This window comes from Mustela putorius, unplaced genomic scaffold (genome assembly GCF_011764305.1).
Source record: "Mustela putorius furo isolate JIRA1106 unplaced genomic scaffold, ASM1176430v1.1 tig00537350_pilon_pilon_pilon, whole genome shotgun sequence".
NCBI classification, from domain to species: domain Eukaryota; kingdom Metazoa; phylum Chordata; class Mammalia; order Carnivora; family Mustelidae; genus Mustela; species Mustela putorius.
In genome coordinates this window covers 14686909-14706663 of record NW_025422471.1, presented here as the reverse complement: position 1 = coordinate 14706663, position 19755 = coordinate 14686909, and the positions used below count along the sequence as shown (strand labels likewise).

Sequence of the window (19755 nt, the reverse complement as noted above, 5' to 3'; positions counted from 1 at the left end):
ACACTGTTGGGTCAGTGCCCTGCTTGGCTCTCAGAACTGCGCATAGTCTGACCCCCCTCTGTTTCACCTAATTCCCAATATCTACAGCCAAGCTCACAGCCCTCTGGATACGCCTGTGTCTTTGCTCTAGCAGTGTTTGCTCTCTTCTTGTTTTTGTTTTTTTTATATATTTTATTTATTTGAGAGAGAGAGAGAGCCGGGGCGGGGAGGGGGGTGGTGAGAGGGGCAGAGGGAGAGGGAGAAGCAGACTCCCTGCTGAGCAGGGAACCCGATGTGGGGCTTGATCCCAGGATCCCAGGATCATCACCTGAGCCAAAGGCAGACACTTAACTGAAGAGCCATCCAAGCACCCTGCTCTCCTTTTAATTCAAATTCTTTTTTTAAGAAGATTTTATTTATTTGACACAGAGAGAGAGAGAGAGGAGAGAGAGAGAGATCACAAGTAGGCAGAGAGGCAGGCAGAGAGAGAGGAGGAAGCAGGCTCCCTGCTGAGCAGAGAGCCCCATGTGGGGCTCGATCCCAGGACCCTGAGATCATGACCTGAGCCAAAGGCAGAGGCTTAACACACTGAGCCACCCAGGTGCCCCTCAAATTCATTTTTAAGAATCAGCTAACACCTCAACTCTTTCACGAGAGTTCAGACAACTTTTCAGACAACTCAGCCCACCTTGAACACACAGTCCCTTCTATCTCGTTGCAATTCGAAGCAGTGATACATGCAGAGGACTAGCTCTTTAAGTGTTTCAGATGCTTGCAAAATGGATATACAGACTATGCTGGAAAAATTAGGAATTACTACTCAGGAATGGCACCAAAAGTTAAGTTACTGAGGGAACGTGAGATGAAAACTGAAAGTGTAATATGTTACTTGCTAATTTCAAATATCGAGGGTCTCTCTTCTACGCACTACTTGAGAACATTTCTTATTTTAGATAATGATTACACACTGATGACCAAGTACACCATTGAGACAAACTGCTCATCAACCATATGATATTAAAGTCAGGAAATCACGCAAGTGCCCAACTACTAAATTTGTTTAGAGAGAGTTAATTGAAGCTTCTTTTTCACTTGTTGCACCTGTTAATCATTTCACAGCACATTACCTTAGCTAACTGCAAGTGGTAGAATCAAATAAAGTAGGAATTTTCCCTGATGAAAAAGAAAACTCTGAGGCACAGCCTCTTTTCTTCTTTACTGACGGGTGTTTACGCTTCCTGCCACAGGTTTTCTCTATACATCTCAACCATAATTTACTCATATGGAACATTCCACCAAGAGTCGGGCTGCGTGATATCCCAAGAAAAAGAATGCCAGAAGGGTGGTAAGTAAGAACGAGCAGGATTTTACTAGGTGGTCCAGAGAGAGAGACTTCCCGGAGACAGGGGATACATGAAAGATCTCAGAGTCATGACTGTATTGGGGAAGGACGAGTATTCCCATGAGAATGGAATACCAGTGGTTTTAGAGTATGCAGTTTTCAGAAGCTGGAGAAGCAAGTTTGACTAACACAGACCTCTCAGATCATGTTAACGTTATACCCTAGTCTTTACGCTAAATGTTTATTCAACTTCTTACACTAGAAATTAAGCAAAGTTAGAGTTTGTGAGTGGTAAGTGACATCCTTAACTGTGCTTTAGGAAAAGGGTGTCCGTGGAAGTGGTAGATCAGAGGTTAGACTGCTATAGAAAAGCTAGTTAGGATGCATCTGCCACAGACCACATGAGGAAGGAGGCGGCAGAGACAGGAAGACCTAGAAGGCAGAAGGAGTGAAGGAGTGATGGTCAAAGGAGGATGAAGTAGATAAATCCAAGTTCTGATCTTGAGGTCTCCATTAGAGTTCCTCCAACCACACTGAACCGTAGCTTTCTTAACCCTAAGCCATCATTTCATCGGTGTGAGAGAAGCATAAATGCAATCTGAATCAGAGCCTCTCATATACTTGTCTGAGACAGCCTTCCCCTACATGACCATGCAATAATATTAACAATATCAAACACTTTCTAGAGTACTATTTATCAGTAGAACCCACAACATCAAGCATACATTTTGAGGACCTTGAATAGTACCAGGCCCTTAGTGACCGCTATAGAATTGTTGGCTATTATACGTGGATATAAAGCACCTTGAATCCTTGCATTGACACCCTTGTCAGGTACGAATAGGATCCCTGTGTTACATAATGAGAAAGCTTAACAACAGAGAGGTCCAGCATCTTGCTCAATGTCAAACAGCTCTCAGCGGATGGAGCCATGATTTGAACCCAGCAGCGTGTCCAGATGCCATGCTCTGAAGGACGGCAGTTGACCTGCTCCCTGAGAACTGGCACACTCCGGAATTCTGAAAACCCCCTGTGTCAAATCTCATTCTAAAATTATAGGAATGTGAAGGAAGAGAGGAAAGGAGTAGAGGGTGACACCAGGGATGTGAGAGACCCAAAGGGCCATCCTAAGCCAGAGGTGATGGGGTTTCTTCAGGAACACAGTCAGCGTGGCCGGCAGAAATGGCATTTCTGGTTGAGAAAAGGCTGAACTCAGACAAAGAGGCACAGAATGGTGATGTTCTAAACCGTATTTCTGGTCTCTGGGATAGATAAATATTTACAAATAGGAAATATTGGGTTCAGCAACACTAAATGCCAGAGCAACTGTTTAACTTTCAGTGTGCTATTTCGAGTGGATGATTAAATATGCTCTTAAAAGTAGATTCTGTAATATTTTAGTCGATAGCCTCTCCTGTAATGGAGGGTAAAGATGTTTACCTACCTATTGTCAATTTAAGAGAACAGCTTCCATCAGAGCCACTTAACACGATGGTGAAATGCTCAGTGTTTTAGAGTATCTGTTATTAGTTGTTACCTGGAGAATAATTTTTAATACATAGGTGTATAAACTGATTTTGTTTTGTAATTTGTTAATGGTATCTTATTTTTTGGAATTTGGGGCAAACTGCCACAGGAGAGCACCCAGTTGAACCTCTGATGTATTGATTTTCTGTTTTTACTTTGGCAAAAGGTTTAACCAACTTAGGTTTTTTATTTCTTTCATTGGAACAATTTGAAAACATTTATAGCATACTTTCTCGTTAAACTAGAGGTGTCACATACATAATAATGCTCACTACCGTCATTTAATTTTATATCTGAGTTAGTTTACGATAAGTTAGTTTCCAGTATTAGGACACTGTTTTGTATCTCAAACATACATCTTTTCACAGTCATTTGAAATCACTTTAAAATTGTATATAGTAGGGGCACCTGGGTGGCTCAGTGGGTTAAAGCCTCTGCCTTCAGCTCAGGTCATGATCCCAGAGTCCTGGGATCGAGCCCGACGTCGGGCTCTCTGCTCCGCAGGGAGCCTGCTTCCTCCTCTCTCTCTCTGCCTGCCTCTCTGCCTTCTTGTGATCTGTCTGTCAAATAAATAAATAAAATCTTTTAAAAAAATTGTATATAGTAAACTTGTTCCTCCTACCCTACTGGAAGCAATGCACTTTAAATAGTTTTTAGTAGAAAAATACTATGACCTTCTAGAATTCAGTTATATTCACTGAGGCTTGAATGCCTCAACCTTGTTAAAAGTGCAGAAACTATGTTATTTAGCTATTGTGAATCATGATCTTTTTTTTTTTTTCTTTTGAGGGAAAAGGAGATCTTTTTCATGGGATGGCTCTAAGGCAAAAGGCAACCACAAAACATGTGGAGGTCAGAAATCTGGGAATGATGAAAACTTTAATATGCCTACTGTGGAATAGAGGCAGAGCAGATTTTCTGGTTCTTATCCTGGTAAAGACTCCTGATTACAGATTCTTAAACATAAAATCAAGTCTCCACTCTATCTGAGGGTTTCTTAGGGAAATAATACAATAATATATAATGTCAGACTATGAAGAAACTCCTGTGAAACCTCAGTGTCTTTTGTGGTGTATTCTTAGAAAAATACTCCAGGAATACACAAAAGCCAAGACTATTCTTGGCTGTACAAGTTAGAGGGCAGCAGACATTCTACAAAGAGCTTGCCTCTTCTACTTGACCATGTCACCCTGATGCTGAATCAGACCTTCACGGAGTTCATATCTACCCAACTTGTCCTTGATATTTCTTGGACCTGTTTTGTTTTATATCTTTTGTGAAATTAACAGTCTACCTGCCAACTAGATCCTGAACGTTGAACATTCAGCGCATACAATAGGCTCTGGATTGTGAGGCAGTTAAGAAAAGACATTTTACTTATTACTGACTTGTTTTTTCAAAGATTGAGAGTCTGTGTCATAAAGCAGGTTTGTTTTGGCAAACGAGTCTTTCATTTGTCCTAGCAGTCATGTGGGTCAGGCATTATCATCCCAATTTTTGACAGATAAGGAAACTGAGGTTCAGGGAGCTTCTGTGACTTGTCAGTAAGTGGGACAGTTTTAATTTGAATCCAAAACACAAGCTGCTTCTACTATTTTATTACAAAAGCCAGATGTTTCAGATTTAGAATGCATCCTTGTATTTCTTTGAATAAAAGCTCCATTTGCAAATAAGAAGGAATTTGACAACCTGATGTTTTCAATGCACAAAGGCACTCAAAATATCATTCTACTTTGAGTACTGATTTACTGAAGGGATAGTTTTTAATTACACCATAAAAATGATACTGAACCTTGCTATCTTAAAAAAAAAATTCCACTTAACAATGAATGATAGATTTATGACTCACTTAATTGTTCACTTCTTGAGATTTTGGGGCTGTCTCTTTGCTAAAAATGAGGGGGTGTCTTCATTATTGACAGAATCGTTCATTCTCTCAGTCATTTTTATAAACAAAAATATTGAGACAGTACAAATTAGAGAGAACGTGACAGAAGAGAAGGAATAATTACTTGTGGTTTTAACATTTACACAACTGCTGCAAACACATCAGAAGATGATAATGTTCAAAGTGAAATGTGTTGCACTGTACTGCATTGCACTTCTGTTCTGCCTCAGGTTGATTCCTATACTCTATTTATCCCCACCCTTGAGGGTAGGGGCTGCAGCAGACATCTCTGTGAAGCCTACTAGTGCTCTACTTGCTTATTATACCTTTAATAAATATTACTAGGAGGGCATTAAGCTTCATTTTTTCCTTAGGAAATCAAGAATATAGATAATTATAATACTGACAATGTGAACATTTATTAATAAGCACTTACTCTGGTGAAAGAAACTGTGCAAGGTGCTGCCTTCTATCATTACTCATTTAATTTTCACAACAATCCTAAAAATGGGAATTCACGGCCTTTCCAAGGGCAATAATGTCATCCCTAGAATAACTTATATGTCATGTGTTTTCACTGGTTATTTTATTTTTCTAAATATCTGCCTCTGGATTATTTCTCCAAATTACTGCTTGTGCAAAAATTTTGCACCATGATTTTCTAGCTATCTCCGAGTTGCTTAGTGTTAAACTGAAAGTTCCTTTTTTCATGATTGTCATGTAAATTAATGTAATCATGTTTATGTAAATTGACCATAGATTTAGATTTGCTATTATTACTACATTAATAATAACCTATATTAATACAGCAGGCTGTTTTCTCCCCCACACTAATCAGTTCTTTACCGTAACTGGAGGTTGTACATGGAGTGTAAGGTCAAGAAATTGTGAAAGGAGGGCATAGTGTTTAGCAAAACAGCTAACAAGTAAATATTAAATTCAGTTAAAGCGATTAAAATGGAACAATAATAAGTAAACCCGGTGAATATTAAAGCATCCCATGGTCACATCCATAGATTATAAATTAAAATTGTTTCTCCAGATTTTGATACAATATAGTTTCCTTTAGTTGAAGATAAACTAAAGGGATATATTTTATTTACTCTTTCAAATATGAGACGTCATCATGACTTTAGTACTCTTTGGACTGAGATTTGAGTGAACACACCATGCAAGTCCAACTGTAAAATTTAAGTGACTGGCAAATGTTTGTCTAAAAACAGCAAATTATACTCTTGGCCAACAGCCTTGAAGCCCCAAAAAGTCCCTGGTAGGTAAAAAGTTTTATTTCCAAAAGAGGGGCTTTTTTAACCACATCCCTTCTGTCTATTGATGCACAATTTCATATCAGTAATGATTTTGAAAAGACCTGTTCTTTCTGTATTCTCTCCAAATAAAATCTTATGGTGATGCTAGAAGCAAGAAGAGAAACCACTTGTGTATGAGGAAAAAGAACTGCTAAGAGAAATAAAGAAAAGCACTGAGTAAAACTAATATTTTAGGAGAAAATATTAAACTGCTGGTATTAATATTAAAACAACCACAGTTTTGTTGGTCACGCTCTCAAGTTAAGTCAATGGGATATGAGCAAAGAGACAAATTCTCACATTGCTTTACTGACTGTAATAGGAAGATGGGGATACAAAAGATATAAATTGTGAGGTCAGAAATACACAAGGCACTCTAAAGTCTGCTCAAACACTCCTGAGGGAGCTGTAATTTGAGATTTTGTTTTCCCCTGTGGAAATCAAACTCCTTAAGAATTAAGTTAAACTACAGGGGTCAAAACAGATTTTATAATACCTTGACCTAGCCTGTAACATTCTTCCTTTACCTTCTCTTTGACCTGCCTCTCCTACTTCAATGTTGGCCCCTAGGAAATGGCATCACAAGGTATTTATAATTTTCCAGGTCTTGTGTATGGGAAGCGGACACTGATTTTTTTTTTTTTTTTTATCATATGCTGTAGATCATCCAACTAAGAGGACTAAGTTTTTTTTTTTTTTCCTTTGATAAATCTAGATAATAACTTTGGTTTGGGTTAAAATATCACTGTTACTTAATTTCATGGATAATAATAAAGCAATACGGATGGATCTCTATGTTTTGGGTGAACTCTCAAGGTAAAACTGCAAATGAACTCAAAATTTTTATTTAGAATAATTCAAACTAACAGAATAATACTTTCACCAAAACAAGAATCCGACTATTAATTTGGATTCTTTTCCACATGCTGCTTAACAGTATTTAAAAAAGCAGTAGAAAGTTGTATTTTATGCTAACAAAAATAGTTTTCTTGTCTCAGAGCAACTAAGTCATATCCATCTCTCTTTCTTGAATATTACACTGTCTGAATCTGTATATTGTTAGGTAACAAAAATGTAAACTTGTTAAAGCCAATCCTTTTAGATGGAATTTTTAACCACTTTACTGATACTTTAAATCAGTGAATGAGAACTGCAGAGAAGTCTTTCTGGCTGATAAGAAAGTCAGCCAAGAAACTTTTGATAAGTATCCTCAAAAACAAATACTTGCAAAACAATGGCACTGGTACAGAATAATTTAATATTGTATATCCTTTTCCTCTCCTCAGTTCTATTTTATAATATGCTAAATTTTTCTTTTCCAGTACTAAATGAATTATAAAAAAAAAAGTCATGTAAGTGAAGTTCTATCATTATATAATCACGAAACGTTGCACGGAAAGCCTGTATCTTATCCGCAATGTGAGTTCTGAGTTCAAAGGTTCAAAGTCACAGCCCAAGGTCGTGCTAGATGGAGTCCTTTCAGAGCCTGGAAGCTAGCGCTCCTTCTTTAAGTCACTGCTCAGTGATTTACCCGCAGCAGTACGCTGCCACCAAGTTTCCATGTATTTAGCTGATATAAATTAAGTATTCCAGAAGTGACAATGCTTGACAACCAAACGCATAAAATAGTAAACAATTAACAATCAAAATAAGGAAACAGCTGTTAGTTTCTTTTTTATAAAATTATACCTAATTTACAATAAATGCCAATTAAAATTATTAACCAATATACATAAATCTCCTTTGCCTTATTGTCACATAGCTATGTAGATTGTAAAATTCTCTTAAATTTTCAAAGAGATTCCTAAAATGTTTTCCTTTCTTCGCCTCTCCATCCTTCCCTTTCTTTCTCTTCTTTGTCTCAGTCACGAATCCTTGAGCATATTGGCACTTTGTACTCCATAAAAAAGCAGCTATGTTATCAACGTGAAAACAAAGGGTTCTAATAGGATAGTGAAAAATCCAAAACAAGGCATAGCTCTGAGACTGGATGGGAAAGATGCTATACTTTATCATCAAGTGGAGCTGAAAAAGAGAGGGCCTACCTTTTATTTCTATTAAGTCTAATGATTACAAAAATCCACTTGAAATTGATCTTCAATTATCAATAACCACTAAGATTAGCATGCTAAAAGCTTTAATTACACAGCTATGACAAAATGTAATTTAAAAAGCGGGGACTTTCGATTTTGGCTGTTGAGAGGAAGGGACTAAGCACTGGATGAATAACTGTGAACTGAAACCTAGAAATGTCACCACTGCTAATGTCTTATAATGACTTGCTGTATACGTCCCTCAAATCAAGAGTACAACCTCATCCTGTTACTTCTTTGTTACTTTTTGCCTTCATCTTTGAAACCGCTTCAATTTAAGTGATAAGAGGTTTATTGTTTTAAGTGGTGGTTTGTGATGGTCTGATGTACCAACCCACATTTCATTTACTGCTGTGTATCAGTTCTTCAGGATTTTAATTAAGTATGTTGGAAAAGTTAGTAAAGCTTTATTGGCCAATGTTTCTCAGTCATTTAACCGGATAATTTACTATTCTTTGTACGACTATCAAAAGAATATATTATTTTTGTGAATTATAAATCGAGGGTCTATTTTTTATATTTAAAATTACATTATTTCTTTGAAGTATTCTTTCTTTTCTCACATCAACATTATTAAAAATTCATGACGAGTAGATTAATTTTTCCTTTATTCAGCTAACAAACATAAACTGAGTATCTGCCATGTACTCTCTCTTATGTCTTGAGCTGGGAATATAACCTGTAAGAAAGACACAGTCTGCCCCTAGAGGGCTGAGTGTCCAGGAGAAAGATGTGTGCCCAGACAATGCAATAACAATGCAATGAGATAAGTGATGTGGGAGCAGGCTTCCATGGGCGAAAAAAGAAGAGATGCATAATTCCCCCTGAATGGCTGTACTGAATTCTGAGGGATGACAAGGAGGGCTCAGGAGCAGGAAGAAGCTGAGGGAAAGGAGCACTAGGAATGCATATGTAAAGGCAAGTGGCCTCAATACTGTTTGCAAAGTAGCAGTGCAATGAAGAGGTTAAGAGCATGAATGTTGGAGCCAGACTGCCTGGGTTCCACGTTGGGCAATTAACCTCTCTCTGTCTCAGTTTCCCCATCTATGGAAAGGGTATAATATGCATATCTACTTTAAAGAACCATTATGAGAATAAATGAGTTCCTTTTTGTAAAGCACATAGTAAGGGCAATTTAAATGTTTGTGTTATTAGAGTGCAGGGTTCTTGCTGGCAGCGGGAGAAAAGAAGGTTTAAGAGTAGAGAGGAAGGCTGGGCCAGAGATAAGAGGCTCCTGGGTAATTCTGAGAGAGATGGGAAGCCATGTCTGGACTTAAGGCACATGAAGGATGACCTACAATTAGTGTAGGCCTTTGAGAAAAGCTAATCAGTCATGGAGAGACTGGAGGGGAACACAACGTGAAGCAGGGAGACAAATTAGGGGGCTCTGGAAACAGTCCTGGAGCGTTGCTAGGAACCGGAACCAGGGCAATGGGATGGGAATGGAGAGAAAGGAGTGGATTTAAGAAGTACCTTGGAGGCAGAGTTGGTAAGACTTGATGATCCACTGGATGATGGGATGAGGGAGAACTATATAGTTCAGGGGCTGGATGGGAAAGTTGCTTTACTATATCACTGAGCTGAACTGAAAAAGAGAATCCTTATCTCTTTGGTCCCTTGGTATTTATAAGTACACACTAATTGTTAAATTCACTTCCTTTCTGCATGGTTGTACCCGCCCCCCCCCACTTTTTTTCTTTTTACCATTGAGAGCATCTGATTTTGAAAAAAATACAAAGATCGAAAAGTATTTAATTGTGTGCACATGGCCACAGACTTTCTACCTTGATCAGAGACGTTGAATTTCAATGACAATATTCGAAATTTGGAAGCTATCTTTCGGCCATTTTGCCTTAGTTTTCTTTTCTGAAAATGCAGAGACATTCTGGCTGGCCTCGCTTCCCCTGGTGTTATGTGATTCTCTGACATCAGCATAGATATATTCAGCTTTGACACATGATACTGGCGGGTTTGAGAAAGAAGGGGAAGACTGCTGAGCCTGCAGCAGGACCTGACAGGAGCTTGCCTCTACTAAGTGGCATCTGCAACAGGTGTTCTGTGGAGCCAGAGTTAGAAAGGGCTTCCTCCTCTATTTTTAAAAAGTAAGGAACTAACTCTCTCACAAATATATAGACACTGGAAAAGTTATATGTTCATGGCTATGAGATATATTCCTCTGGATATAATGTTTATTATCATCAAGGTGGTGCAACTGAGTGTCTTTCTTTTTGTTTCCTTCTATTTTTGAAGTAGAAGGTTTTTTGTTTTTTGTTTTTTAAGATTTTATTTATTTATTTGACAGAGAGAGAGATCACAAGTAGGCAGAGAGATAGGCAGAGAGAAAGGGGGAAGCAGGCTCCCCATCGAGCAGAGAGCCCGATGTGGGGCTCGATCCCTGGACACTGAGATCATGACCCAAGATGAAGGCAGAGGCTCAACCCAATGAGCCACCCAGGCATCCCTGAAGGGTTCTTATGTCTATGGTAGATAGAGGTCTTGATGCAGGAAGATACATTTGCTAAGCTTGTAAGATTTTTTTAGTTCAATGACGCTATAGCCGGATATGTGGCTAACTTTTACACTTACAAGACCGTCTTCTCTGTCCCTGGAGGGCCATTAAACTTAGCGGGCTGTCAGAGAATTGACAATGACAGCATAATTGAACAACCAAACACTTCTTATTTTCACCAGAGAATCCTAAAGCATTCTAGCTATTAAGCAGAAACAAGAGTCTATTTCCATTAGGGCTGAGTAACCCATCCCCCCCATTTTTTTTTTTTTTTTTTACTACATATGATAACTTTTTTCACCACTACCAGATGTTCCTATAAAAGCACTGAGATACTGGATAAAATATCATAACATCAAAACCATTTTTTAAAGTTATCTTTTTCTTGGTCTTTGTGACAATCCAGTTCTCAGTCCCTACCATTCTCTCTAACTGTAGTTTTGGCAGAGACTTGAATCCGAGCAACACTGGTCTGGCTTTGATCCGGTTTTGTAATTTTCAGGCTGCAAGCCTCAGAGTATGTTTCGAGGGAAAAAATGAGCACTTTGTTTCAATGTCCAGAAAAATAGTATATTGAGTTTACTCATTAATTTGACTTTACCTAATTTTTAAAAGGTTGATAAAATAGGAAGCTAGTACCATTGATAGTGTTTGTTAATTCACTGTGTAGTCCAAATTCTTTTTCTTTATGACTCACTGAATTAGTGAAGAGCCAGTATCAGAAGGAGAAACATTTCCCCCAAATGGATATATTTATAAAAATGTTTTTGTATGCTGATTTTATCTTCTTTCTTATAATTAGCGGACTATTATATTTGACCTTGGCAAAATATTTTAATTAGTTGTCCATGGATATTTTAATAAGCTTGAATTTTTTTTTTTGACATTTCAAACATAACCTTGTGTCATTCAGGCCTGTCTCCTACTATTTTAAATGTATATCATGTTCCAGCGGCAGGAATTACCATGGTTACTTGTTAAGCCAATAGTGAACTGTGGTTTGCATTAAAAACTACTGTGCTGTCTTACGTCTGCTCTGAAAGTGACATCAATATCTCAATAATCACAATAATATGAATTAATATGGAACCCTGGGGAAGTGTGCCTATAACATGATTGGATGTAGTGGAAGAAATCCTTAAGAGTTTATATGCATATATACATACATATATATATATATTTAAAGATTTTATTTATTTGTTTGACAGACAGACACAGAGAGAGAGAGAGAGAGAGATCACAAGTAGCAGAGAGGTGAGTAGAGGGGGAGGGGGAAGCAGGCTCCCTGCTGAGCAGAGAGCCGGATGGATGCGGGGCTCGATCCCAGGACCCTGAGATCACGACCTGAACCAAAGGCAGAGGCTTAACCCACTGAGCCACCCAGGCGCCCCAAGACTTAAAATATATTTAAATGGCTTTTTGGGAGTACACCATATTCATATTCTTTAAGAGCTAATTTTAATGTCAAAATTGGTTTTATTTTATTAACAATATTGTTGAATGGTTACACTCTCACTCCCTCCTTTTTATTTTTTTTTAATTTAAAAAATTTTTAAAGATTTTTAAAATCTTTAAGGGAGGGTCAGCGGCAGAGGGAGAAACAGACTCACAGATAAGCAAAGCACCCAATGCAGGGTTCGATGCGGAGCTCGATCCCAAAACCCGAGAATCAGGACCTGCACCAAAGGCAGATGCTAACCTGCTGAGCCACCCAGATGCCCCTCTCTGCCACCTTTAACTTATTTACTATTTTCTTACTTATTTACTTACTTATTTATTTTTAATTAAAATTCAATTAGTTAACACGTAAGGTATGATTCATTTCAGAGGAATACCCTCTCCTTTTAAACATGCATTCTACCAGGAGTTTGGTACTTCTTTGGGTGGAGAGAGATTCACATTTAATGTGAAATGATTCACAGAGAACTCAATAGGCAAGTCTTGCTAAAGGTACTTTTGTATCCAGAGATTGTATCTAGGATTAAATGGGTTTGATCAGAGCCTTCACTTCTGGTTATGTGGACTAGCTGAAGTCTGATTAAGAAAAGTTCTAGTTAATAGTTTTCTTCTAAGTTACTAATCCATCCATTCCTGCTTCATAAAAATGCTTGAGAAGTTCTGGGGGCCATTTTTCCATACAGCTCACACATCTCCCTACTTGGTTCAAAAGACTTACTTCCTGCAAATCGCCCAGCAAAGAAACCCTGAACAATGATCCATGCTGTGGCCCAGAAATCCCCGCTCACCTGCACTGGTGCCTGCACCGGATGTGAGGTCTCCACCCATCAGACCACCTACGGATTAAAGAGAAAGATCAGAAGAAGCAAAGGCCACAGGTCTACAGAACAACACACTTTACCTTTAGCAATCCCAGTATTCTGGCTCTCCCAAGGGTCCTGAATTTGTAAAATATTACCTAAGTTGGATGGCTGACATTTGTTTTATTATGACATGCTGAGCTCAAACATTAAGCCTACATTCAATCACTGACATTTTGCAGAATCTTCCGTTCTAAGAAAGGTTACATTTAAAAAATCCAGGGTTTAAATGGTCTCTGAATTTTCATTTTTGGATGTTTTATAGAAAGTGGAAAAAAAAAGCAGTAAGGTTGACTGTGTGTTGAAGTAAACTTACACTTGATGTTTAATTCTTTGTAAATGTATTTTTATATAATTAATTTTGTAAAATGCTAATTGTCCAGAACTTTGGTCATTTCATGAATCTACTCACAGCGAATGACCTCACTGACTACCTGAATTTTCCTTACTGACACAACAGAGAAGATTTCATTTGCTACAAATTTAGAAAGGTATGCTTCTTCTCTGCTAACTTAAATTTGGCAATGTTAAAATATGACAGCTGGGAGAGTTCAATAAGATACTCGGTATAATAATTACTGTTCGTTTTAAGGAATACGATTTAGCCAAAAGAATAGAATATCAGCTGGATTCTTTTCTTTTCCCTCCTCCCTCCCTTTGTTCGTTCCTTCCTTCCTACCTTTCTTCCTTCCTCCTTCCCCTTCTTTCTTTTTCTTTAGAGAGGAAGGTAGGGGACAGAAGGAAAGGGAGAGAGAGAGTCTCAAGCAGGCCCACACCCAGTGCAGAGCCCAACGTGGGGCTCTATCTCACAACCCTTAGCCTGTGACCTGAGCGGAACTCAAGAATCAGACGCTTAACCGACTGAGCCATCCTCGGCTGGATTATTTTCTAACTGATCCTAAGTGACAGTCTATAATTATTAGTTGGTTCTGGTTTTGGAGTTTGAAGAATATGTTCATTACTTTTATTTTATTTTATTTTAAAAAATATTTTATTTATTTATTTGACAGAGAGAGACACAGCAAGAGAGGGAACACAAGCAGAGGGAGAGGGAGAAGCAGGCCTCCCGCCAAGCAGGGAGCCTGATGCGGGGCTCAATCCCAGGACCCTGGGATCATGACCTGAGCCAAATGCAGATGCCTAATGACTGAGCCACCCAGGTGCCCCTGTTCATTACTTTTATTTTATTTTTATTTTTTAAAAGATTTTATTTATTTATTTGACAGAGAGAGTTCACAAATAGGTAGAGAGGCAGGCAGAGAGAGAGGAGGAAACAGGCTCCCTGCTGAGCAGAGAGCCCGATGCGGGACTCGATCCCAGGACCCTGAGATCATGACCTGAGCCGAAGGCAGCGGCTTAACCCACTGAGCCACCCAGGCGCCCTGTTCATTACTTTTAAAGAAATGTTTGTTATTTCCAATCAAATAATATTTTGGAGATAAAGGATGAAATTTTTTAAAAATAAATAAGCATGAATTTATCATGCAGGGAATTCAACTGTGTTTGAGTGTGATCTGAAAGGAATAACATATGGTATTGAAAATTCTTATGAAAAATTTCAGTCATATTCAAAAGCAGAGAGAATGGCATAATGGCATCCTTTATACACATCTCTCAGACTCAAGATGTATCAAGATTTTATCATTTGGTTGATTTTGATTATATTTTCTATATGAAGTTTCTGTACTAAATAGGAATAAGGTTTAGTTTAGTTTTGTTTTTTTAAGATTTTATTTATTTGACAGAGAGAGACACAGTGAAAGAGGAAACACGAGTAGGGAGATTGGGAAAGGGAAAAGCAGGCTTCCCATTGAGCAGGGAGCCTGATGCAGGGCTCAATCCCAGGACACTAGGATCATGACCTGAGCTGAAGGCAAATGCTTAATGACTGAGCCACCAAGGCACCCCACATGTTTAGTTTTAATTACAAGGCAGATATTGAAGTATTCTCAAGGAAAAATTATTTTGTGAATAAATTGCCTTTAATATAGTTATGTGTGCCTAAGACATACTAAAAATTTCCTATGGAGTGCTTTTTAAAAAAGCAAAATGTAATATACAATGCTTTGCTATCTATGATTTAGAAATATAATTATTTTTGGTGCTTCTTTTGGAGATATAAGGGGATTGTTTGGTTATAGTCAGTATACATTTACTTAGTTCCAACTGTGAAGTTGGCAATCCAGGAGGACTGTCTTCCCTCCAAGATTCTTTAAATCCAGTGGGGAAATAGACACAAATTCAATATAGCACATCATATACTGTGTTTTGCTTGATCTGAGTATGAAGAATGGTTGGACTTTTCCTGAGCAATAATTTCTTTTCTCTGGGACACTGCACATTGTACAACAGTGGGGATTTCTTAGAAATACTGAGACTAATTTGTGGCAGGTATATATGTTCTTATGGAGTCCTCTTAATTTCATTTCTAAGTTTTGTTTTTATTTCACACTTCTTAAGTTACACTATTTTATTACATTTCTTTTCTGCTTTCAGTCCTCTGTGGTATAAGTTTCTGTATAAATAAATAAAAACCAACCACACTAAGAAATATCTAAATGGCACAAATGCTATCAGAGGACACAGGGGAAGATTTTATGGAAAAGGTGATAATCTGGCTAAGAGGAAGATGAGAAATGGCATCTTAGGCAGGAGGAGAGTAGTAGCAAAAAAATGAAGACTTTTTTCTCCAAGGATGTTTGACTTTTTGTTTGAGAAACAGAGCTGAAAATATAGCTGTTTGAGAAATATAGTTGAAATATAGCCACATAAGAGGTGGGTGGGAGTCTAAATGGAAAAATAGCAGATTATGGGAGATTTCAAAATCAGGCTGATGGGGTTGAAGACCAAAAAAGAAGGTGGATTTTTTTTTTTTAAAGATTTTATGTATTTATTTGACAGAGAGAAATCACAAGTAGATGGAGAGCCAGGCAGAGAGAGAGAGGGAAGCAGGCTTCCTGCCGAGTAGAGAGCCCGATGTGGGACTCGATCCCAGGACCCTGAGATCATGACCTGAGCCGAAGGCAGTGGCTTAACCCACTGAGCCACCCAGGTGCCCCAAGAAGGTGGATCTTAAGCAACGAGGAAACATAACAAATGGAAACCTGGAAAAGTCTACATCTTGGTGATAAAATACCCTTTGTGCCAAGAGTGGCTCCTTCCCGATTTGTTAACATTGCATGCATATGAGGACATACATACCTGTGTTACCTGCACTTGGAGGTCGATGTGTTACACCAGGAGACATACTGTTTCTCTGCAGAGAAGGGTGGGCCAGTGGCAAAAGGTTGGGGTTTCCCAGTGAGCTGACGGGGTTGCTGTATACCAAACTATTGTGGCTGGACACTGGGATGGAGACTGGCATCTCAAAGTTGGGAGGTGGAACAGCCTGTAGGAGCAGAGAAAAACGTGTGTAAAAGGAAAGAAAAGAAACAGAAGTCCTCATGTACAGACAGCCTTTAGTTTTCCAAGAAAAATTTCAAATTCCAAGCTGCTTGGTGTCTATAAGACCATTAAGGAGAGCTCTCAAGATGTTCAGATCATAAATTGATTTCTTTAATGTGCTTAGAACTCTTCCTTCGCAACTATTAGAAAACGTTTCACTTTTGTTTAAAACAAAGCCCCATTTCATTAGACTCCATTGTCTTCGAATTCCATTCTATTAAGTAATAATTGTTCATTTGTGATGTCTGAATCTGGTGCCAGAAATGACTGCAAGATCAAAGGTACATGATTGTGATGACTTCACAGAGAAAGAGGAGGATTAAAATGCAAACCAGAGTCTTCAGTTTAATTGCTTATTGAAGCATATTTATGCAGAAGTTTAATGATATAAAATCATCTCCAAGCATGTGAATAGCACCTGTACTTTAATTATTATTTTTAAAAGTCTGTCTTTTGAGAGTAATGCTAAAGATAATAGGCATTTCAAGAAACAGAATTCAACAGAGCATGTATCATTCAATAGTTCATATTTTAAAATGATAGTTCAGAATATAGGTTACACTTTACATTTTGGGGGGTACATGGACACTGACAAACAACAAGATTTCTATCTCAAAGGAGAAAGCTGGCAAATATTTAGTGAAATGAAGTCGTGCGGGTACCTCATTAGAGTAATTAGGCCCCAATTATTGATATTTTGGTATTATTTTAGCAATTTAAGCAAAATCATGCTTATTTCTCTGCTTGTACTAACCAATCATACTTACAACTCCCCCCTTTTAAAAAAATGTTTTAACATTATAAATGAAAATACTGCTTGCACATATTGCCAGAGGACTTACGGTGTCAGAGCATATAGCATTCTTACTATAAAATGGATACATATGTGTGTGTGTGTGTGTGTGTGTGTGTGTGTGTGTGTATCTAATAGATCTGTTAGAGACAGGGTTTACATAAAACATTCCCTCAGGATTTCAGATAAGCCAGTGTGTAAGTTTAAATGCCTATGTGCATGTGACTCAAAGGTTTTCATTTTTATTTTTATCTTTTTTTTTTTCCTTCAGTGATCTTAACATCAACTTTCCTTTCCTCATTGATTGGCGAGCCTGTATCCTATGTCATGCTCTGCAAAAGCTTTTTATCCTGGTGGTGATTTCAATATTACTCTCTATTCAGGCTTATGTTTTCTTACTCTTTATTTTTCCTATTTTCTTTTCTTCCATGATCTGGACATATTGATACGTACAGAAGCAAATATTTCATAACTCTTTTACAAATGTCTTTGATTCCTCACTGTTTTACAGCAAGATAAAAATGCTAAAGTGCTTTATTAAAACAGTCAGTCTTTATTAAGACTTTATCTATTTTAAGCAGAGTAACAAACAATAACTTTGGATCAACATCATGATACAATGAAACATAAATGTTGGATAAGACGTCAAAGAATGAATTTCCAGAGGCTCAAATTTTCAGAGTCTTTTAAACAACAAAAAGTATTAGTTTATGTTGTAAAATAAATGTCTATAGACTGAATGAAATATTGCATTGTAGTAAAAGGCCAAATAAGAATTACTTAGAATACCTAAGAAAACAAAGGTAAACAACTGTGGGAGGTTCTATTTGCCCCTCCAGATCCGCTCTCCAACCTCTTCATTGCTCTGGGCCTGGCAGGCTGAGTCTCCAGGCTGTATCCACCTGGCTCCCCCCGCCCTCTGGCTTCAGCTGGGCCAGGAGAGGCACTGGCAGAAGTACAGAGAGTAGGAGAGAAGTCAGGATATTTGGCTACTATAGCATCCTCCCTGGGAGCCACAGGTTGGCAGAGGCTGTATTCTGCTCATGAAGGTCACGCCTCATTTGGTGTCATGTCTTCTATATTCTCAGATCTTGCTGTGCCACTGGTATCTTTTGTGTCCTCTTGCTCCTTTAGGCCTGGTTAAAAGCTGGTAACAGCTTCCAGGTTGCAAGCTGTAATATACTTCACCATTCCTTTGGGTTTCCTGAACTCTACCTATCTACCAACAGTTCTTCTACTAAACTCCCTTCAATGACCATGTTTCTCCCCAAAGCCATTATAGTGACTCTTTAGATCTAGAATAGTGGTACTCTACAAGGGTGAACTCCCTCCCTAGGGAATACTTTGGAAATCTGTGGTACAGTTTTGGGGTGTCACAATAATTGGGGGTGTGGCTGGTATTTTCTGGGTAGGTAGGCAGGTGTTCTATATGCTGTCATATGTGGGACAGTTCAACACAACAAAGAATCATCTCTTGTCCTATTCAATTTTGAAAAGCCACCACTGGACAATTCATCTGTGTGAAAAAACCCATTGATAATGATGTGAATCAGAACTAACTCTGTTCTACAAACACAAGGTATTTTCATACATTGAAACATGGATTTTACTATATACTGAAATTTCCAGAAGTGCAATTACCGTGTGCATTGAGGGAATATTCTACTTTCCTATGTAAGGAACTTCATTAAAAATTGTTCACCATCTTGGAAAATCGTATCACCAATGGCAATTCTGCTTTTGTAATTTGGGTTGTAAATATGGCATACTGTTTTCTTTCAACTCATTCCATTAAAAAGTGTTCCTCCAACCATTCACTGAAAATCCTCTTGTCATGGTCCCTATTAACCTTCAGGGTGAGAAATCCAATGGGAACTCCTCAATCCTTAACTTGGACACAGCTGTCACTCCTTCTTGATAAACTTTCTTCCTTTCAAAACTCTGGACTCTCCCTCCTACCTCGATGGCTGCTCCTTTTCAGCTTTTGTTGCAGGTTCTCATTTCTCCCTGATCTTTGAATTTAAGAGTGGCATGGCTCTTTATCTGTGGCTCTGATCTCTCTCCTTATTCAGCCTTGCATATCCAACAGCAATCTCAATATTTCTACTTGAATGTCTAATAGACATCTCCAAATCAACTCCAATCTAGCTCAATTCATAGCTTTCTTCATCTCCAACTGATGACAATGCTTTCAATGGCATAGAATAAAATCCTTGGGAGTTCCCCCTGAAGAATCTTCACTGTTTCCCACACCCAGTCTACCCAGAAATCCTATTGGCTTAACTTCCATATATATCCACTCTCCAAACACCTCTCATTCGAATGGCCACCACTCTGATTCCAGCACCATCACCTCTTGCCTTGATAACTGCAGTCACCTCCTACGAGTTGCCTACTTCTATCCTTGCCCTCCTTCTTTTTATTTTCAATCTAGCAATCAAACTGATCCTTTAAAAGCACAGATCAGATGATGACACCCCTCTATTCCAAACCCTGTGAGAAGCTCCGACCTTACTCAGAGAAAAGCCCAACTTCTTCCAATGTTCCATAAGGCC

The 19755-nt window shown here is 38.3% G+C and overlaps 1 protein-coding gene across 20 annotated transcripts in view; it reads right to left on the bottom strand.

Moving 5' to 3' along the window:
- Positions 1-19755, bottom strand: part of MEF2C (myocyte enhancer factor 2C) — a 177959-nt gene that overhangs the window by 18439 nt on the left and 139765 nt on the right. For all 20 annotated transcript variants that reach the window (XM_013059763.2, XM_013059764.2, XM_013059768.2 and 17 more), the window contains 2 exons: positions 16165-16351; positions 12892-12939 (listed from right to left, as the gene is read on the bottom strand). In XM_013059763.2, the coding sequence (XP_012915217.1) occupies positions 12892-12939; positions 16165-16351 (235 nt within the window). The remainder of the gene's footprint in view (positions 1-12891; positions 12940-16164; positions 16352-19755) is intronic.